The sequence below is a fragment of the Brassica oleracea genome, chromosome C1 (assembly GCF_000695525.1).
Source record: "Brassica oleracea var. oleracea cultivar TO1000 chromosome C1, BOL, whole genome shotgun sequence".
NCBI lineage: Eukaryota > Viridiplantae > Streptophyta > Magnoliopsida > Brassicales > Brassicaceae > Brassica > Brassica oleracea.
The window spans coordinates 43,184,833-43,190,707 of NC_027748.1; the positions used below are offsets into that span (position 1 = coordinate 43,184,833).

At 37.2% G+C, this 5,875-nt stretch overlaps 2 protein-coding genes across 2 annotated transcripts; one reads left to right on the plus strand and one right to left on the minus strand.

The window, feature by feature from the left end:
• On the plus strand, positions 1-3,109 carry LOC106293477 (replication protein A 32 kDa subunit B). Its single transcript, XM_013729156.1, has 10 exons — positions 1-189; positions 378-482; positions 1,385-1,482; positions 1,590-1,631; positions 1,708-1,785; positions 1,994-2,072; positions 2,154-2,252; positions 2,338-2,414; positions 2,691-2,759; positions 2,859-3,109. Exons 1-10 carry the CDS (start codon positions 88-90, stop codon positions 2,941-2,943), a joined length of 834 nt encoding a protein of 277 aa, XP_013584610.1. The 5' UTR covers positions 1-87; the 3' UTR covers positions 2,944-3,109.
• Positions 3,110-3,981: 872 nt separating this feature from the next.
• Positions 3,982-4,906, minus strand: LOC106341619 (putative gamma-glutamylcyclotransferase At3g02910). The gene has a single exon (XM_013780343.1). It carries the CDS (start codon positions 4,801-4,803, stop codon positions 4,243-4,245), a length of 561 nt encoding a protein of 186 aa, XP_013635797.1. The 5' UTR covers positions 4,804-4,906; the 3' UTR covers positions 3,982-4,242.
• Positions 4,907-5,875: the final 969 nt, after the last annotated feature.

The following is a 5,875-nucleotide window of genomic DNA, read 5'->3' on the forward strand; positions in this document are numbered from 1 at the left end:
CCAGAGTCTTCAAGCGCTGTTTCGAATTATTTCCACCGAAGCGACGAGGCCGTTCCATTAGGGTTTCGAGAGAGAGAATCTAAAATCATGTACGGAGGCGAGTTCGACGGTAACGCCGCTTTCGCCGGCGGCGGTTTCATGCCTTCTCAGGCCACTACGCAAGCGCCTGAATCCTCATCTGCTTTCAAGGTTTCGTATCTCTCAATCTTCTTCGCCATAGATTAGTTTTGATCAATCGTTTCCTCGCTTGCGATTATTATCATGCCGTTTCGATTTCCCGTGCTCGATACTCGTTTGATGCATCCGATCCTTTCGGTTTCTAGTGGTTTCTCGGGAAAATTAGCTGCGATGTATTGAGTTTTCATCTGTTTTTGCAGAATCGGGATGCGCGTACCTTGCTTCCCCTGACGCTGAAGCAATTGAACAGTGTTTCAACCAATGGTGAATCGAATTTCTCCATAGACGGCGTTGATATCAACACTGTAAGCTCTCTTTGTCTTCTTCAGCAGTTAGACTGATGTATTAAGCTCTCTTGCTGTGTTTTTGCTGCGTATTTGGCTATTAACGGTTAAGTTTGAATTCTATTGAGTCAAGTTCTCAGTCAAGTATGTTTTACATCTATAGATTCTTTACTTTGGTGATCTTGAGCTTGCTGTCAAATATGTTTATGCTATAGATTTGATGTCTACTGAGTTAAGTATTAACGGTTATGAAGATTGGTATCAATTGACTATTTCGATTACATTTGCTGTTTTTGCTGCGTATTTGGCTATTAACGGTTAAGTTTGGAGTCTATCGAGTCAAGTTCTCAGTCAAGTATGTTGAACAGCTGTAGATTCTTTACTTTGGTGATCTTGACCTTGCTGTCAAATATGTTTATGCTATAGATTTTATGTCTATTGAGTTAAGTATTAACAGTTATGAAGATTGATATCAATAAGCAATTTCGATTACATTTGCTGATATATTATGCGTCTTGCTGTTTTTGCTGCATGTTTGGCTACTAACTGTAAAGTTTGGAGTCTATTGAGTCAAGTTTAGTCAACTATCTTGCACATCTGATTCTTTACTTTGGTGATCTTGAGCTTGGTGTCAAATATGTTTCTGCTATAAATTTGATGTCTAATTAAGTATTAACGGTTATGAAGATTGGTATCAGTAGGCAATTTCGATTACATTTGCTGATATATTGTGCCGTCTTGGTGTTGCTGCATATTTTGCTATTAACGGTTAAGTTTGGAGTCTACTGAGTCAATTTCAGTCAAGTATGTTTTACATCTATAGATTATTTACTTTGGTGATCTTGAGCTTGCTGGTGTGTTTATGATATAGATTTGATGTCTACTGAGTTAAGTATTTTGAGCCTTGTGTTGTCTTTGTTTAGGTTGCAATTGTTGGACGAGTTTCTAGGATTGAGAACAGAATCACCCAGGTCGATTTTGTTGTAGACGATGGTACTGGCTGCGTTGAGTGCATCAGATGGTATGTTCTTCATATATTTTTCTAGTTTTAATAAAACCTCAACTTGAAAATGCTCTCATAAGGGCTCAACTATGTATTGCTAATTTATAGTGAACAATGATCTGCAGGTGTCATGAGCGTCAAGAAACTGAAGAAATGGAAGCAGTCAGGTATATTTTTGCAGAACATTTGTAGATTCTTTGATTTGGTATAGTTTTTGATTCTGATAGTCTACATTTGCTGCAGGCTGGGAATGTATGTTCGCCTACATGGTCACCTGAAAAGTTTCCAGGGGAAGCGATCTATGAATGTTTTCTCAGTCAGGTATCTTTGTTCCCTTGACATAATCGAGCAGTCTATGATACTTTGGTTTAACAAACCATATCACATTGGCTTTCTAGCTTTGAGATTTATATTTATATCTATATGATATTTCTTTGTGGTTTAAAATGTTACATGCTCAATATTTCTTTGTCTTTAAGTAAATGAACTTCCTGAATCTGAATATTTGAGTCTAATTATATGCTTCCAGGCCTATCACTGACTTCAACGAGATTGTACACCACTTTACCGAGTGTATGTATGTTCACATGTACAACACCAAGCCACGGGTATTAGCCTATCCTTTACCATTGTTTAAAGCCTTGTTCCACAGCCTAAAACTTGTTATATACTAACCTCAATTACTTCAGGGTGGTTCTATTACTCAGGCTACTGAAACTCCTAGGCCTCAGCCATATTCAACAATGCCAACGCCTGCAAGGCCATTCCCAACCGGTCCATCTAATCAGGTATAATATAGACAGATCCAATCTTGAAGTCAAAATTTTATATGCTCTTGTGGCTCTCTTTAATCATCGAAGAATATTTTTTCAGTTCTCGAACCAGTTCAATGATCCAATGCATGGCGTAAGGCAAACAGTCTTAAATTACCTGAATCGACCTATGCACCTGTAAGTTCATCTAATCTCCCCAAAAATAATCATCCATTCAACTTTCAATACTCAGGACTGGACTTTGGTTAATAAATGAGACCATATCAACCACTAAAGTCTCTATGAGCCATCCTTAGTTAAGTGTTTTAAGTAAAACTCATATAACATACCACAATTATATAAGCCTTGTTGCCGATGTTTGAAACTGAGTTTTTACTAGTGTTAATTATATTACTATTTGAAACTCAGCTTCTTTCGTTTGATATTTGGTTATATATATTTTGAATACATCAGGAGATCTGAAGCTGGAGTTCACTGCGACGTGATTGCACGCGAGTTGAGGATTCCGCTGCAACAAGTCAAGTATATCTCTCCATTCTTTCTCACTGACAAAGTTGCAACATAAATAATGGAATCTTTGTTGACATCAACTGCTTGGTCTCTGTAAATATCTAATGGCAGGGACGCATTGGAACAGCTCTCGAACGATGGCTGCGTTTACTCTACCAGCGATGAGACTTGCTTCAAATCAACCGCAAACGCATGATTAAAATGGATTTATCTACATACCAATCTTCTTAAGTGCGGAAAAAGCCTTTTTGTATAGGCCCTATGGTACGACAACCTTTGTGGCTTTAGACATCTATCTAATAGCTTTTGGATTTGTTAAAACCAACTCAAAGGTTCAATCAAAATACCCTCGCCATACGATACTTCTTTTGTCTACTTGCTATAAACCTGTCGTCTTTAGGAGGTGTCGTAGCTGGGTCGGACCGGATTTTAAGTCCCAATCCGATCCGAATTTTGGGCTGGGCTGGGCCGTTTATTTTCAGTAGCTATTACTCATTCACTAGTTACTAACAGTTAGAAAAACTTATTAATATCTGGCACATCTCTTGATGAAAATACATTTTGATTAGAAAAAACGAATGTAATTAAACAGCATTTGAGGTTAATAATATTCTACGTTGCATCATGAACTAGTCTCGGAATTGGTATTCTGGTCAAGTAACTGGAGTTGGTGAAGAGTTTGAAAAGGATCTAAAATGACTAAAACTCTTTGTATTTAGTCAAACAGAATTGTTCAGTTTTTCTTCTTTTTACAATTTCGTATTGTCAAACAAAATTGTTCAGTTTTTATTCTGTTTGCAATATAGTGACGTGACCAAGGTTTGTTGTTTCTTGATGTATCTGAAATCTTTGGAATATGTTATGTTTTAGTCCATATGAAAAGGCAAATGGTAGTTTAGTATTAAAAGGTCTTAAATTCAAATAATTGGGCTCTTCAAATATTATTAACATTGCCATTGTCGTCTTGTCACGAGTCACCGAGAGACTTTACACACCTACATACATTAGTTGTTTAATTAAATATATTTATTTTCTCATTTGCAAGTTGGTTTCTTGCGTAGTGAATGACATCAAAATTTACAACGCGTAGTAGTTTAAATTTCAATCTATAATTCTATAGATCCCCTAAAAAAACTGTTAATCAGATAAATTGATTACAAAATTTTGAGTTTTGTGACGGAGAACAATCTATGTAAAGTGATAACAAACAGAGATTCGATTCGGGTACAAAACATAAGACAACCTGAATCTAGACACTGACCGACTTCTTATTCAGCAGGGGGCTAACGATTATAAAGTTAACAAGAGCGACCAAAAGCTTATTAAGATAGAAGACTTATATTGTTTTACATCCGAACAACAATCACAGAACCTAATCAAAGGACAACCGTAGTACGGATACGAAGGACCGATGGGACCCTTACAACATGTAATAGTAACTATTTTTTTTTTCTTTTTTCATTTTTCCCCGAGAGAGAGAGAGGGAAAATTAAAATCAGTCACATGGAGAAGAAACGAAAATACGGATATGATCCAAGAAGCTAAGATGCTGCGGCCTATCGTTCCGCTTCACATACCCACGCGCTTCCTTCTCCGTGTACGCGCCGAACGACCTCCTCCTATTCCTCTCCCAGAGCTCCTCTTCGTAGCTCTTGTGCGCGTAATACGCCTCCACCACGCACGACGACGAGACACGCTCTGTTTCAAGATCTCCTCCCTCCTCCTTCGCGGCGAGACGGATCGGCTGTCTGACGTAATGGCCCCGGCTGATCCCTTCGAGCTCGTCGAGACGCGAGAGGCCGCGGGGAGAAACGGAGTAAAGCTCTCCCGTGACGCGTTGACCCGATCCAGGCTTGTTGAGGAGGAAAGGGACTCGGTATGGTCCGCAGACGAGGGGGTAGTTCTCTAAGGTTTGGTAGACTCCTTTGAAAGACGCGTCGCCGGATCGGATCAGATCTTGCATCAGGACGTGGTTCGAGAAGCCTCTCTTCAGAGTTCCGTAGGAGAACACGAGGGTGGTGGTGGTCTCCGTCGTCGCCTTTGTTTCGTGGCCCATTGGTTGAGACTTGAGAGAATAGAATCAGAATCGTATTAACAGAGAGAGGGAGAGAGAAGTAGTTATTGGAATCTCTGATTTTTAGGGCGTGAAATTTGGTTAAGCCGATGACGCGTTTATATAGTAGTGGCTTTCCTCCTGATTGTATTATTTTATTTTTTTTATTCCTCCAATTTTGTTTTTTTTTTGTATAAATTAATAAACATATATTTTCCATGATTTATTAAATTGATGGTTAAACTTACAAGTTATCATATGATTTCTATTTTCTGTTGTTGAATGTATAATAATAGTGTAATCCCAAAATAAGTATGTTTATTGACTACATTAAAAACACGGCTAATCATAGTTATACTTTTGGTTTATAAATATCAATAATTCGTAGATGTTAATTTAAATACGTTTTCTATAAATATATACATGCTAATTAGAGTGTTTCATCATTTACCTTGTTTTATAAATATCCAATAAGGAAAAAAAGGTATCTAACAAGGGGCCCTTTGACACCAAATTCTTACTCAAATATTTTGGTTATGATGGAACTTGAATAAAGAGTTGTGTTTAGCTGGTTACCATATGTGAATGGATGATAAAGTAATCAGAGGAGACCCACTCGGCTCACTAGTGGACAAGTACAGCACCCGTCGTATCATATACATCATACAACATATCATATATCAGAGACAAAGAAAAATCTTTTTTTTAAATGTAATATTTTTGCTTTAACCTATTCACTTCTTGGGATATAAAACCAAAAATATAGAAATAATTGGCGTTAGAGGTTGGTGTGTTTGGGATTACGTGTAGATGCAGAACGTAGCATCACCACACATTACAGCCAAGTTGCCATTCTTTATTTCACCTTTATTATTTGTAAAGATTTTAAGAAGTTCCATATTTTAATATCGTTTAGAAAAATAAATTATTAATGTATAAGGTAGATTTTGAGAAATTCAAAAATTTAACAATATTGTTTTAATGCATAGTTGACTCATGTACTAATATACGATAATGGTCAAAGAATTTTGGAACCTTTGTTATCTTTATTTCTCTAGAAAATAGCGATTTTATA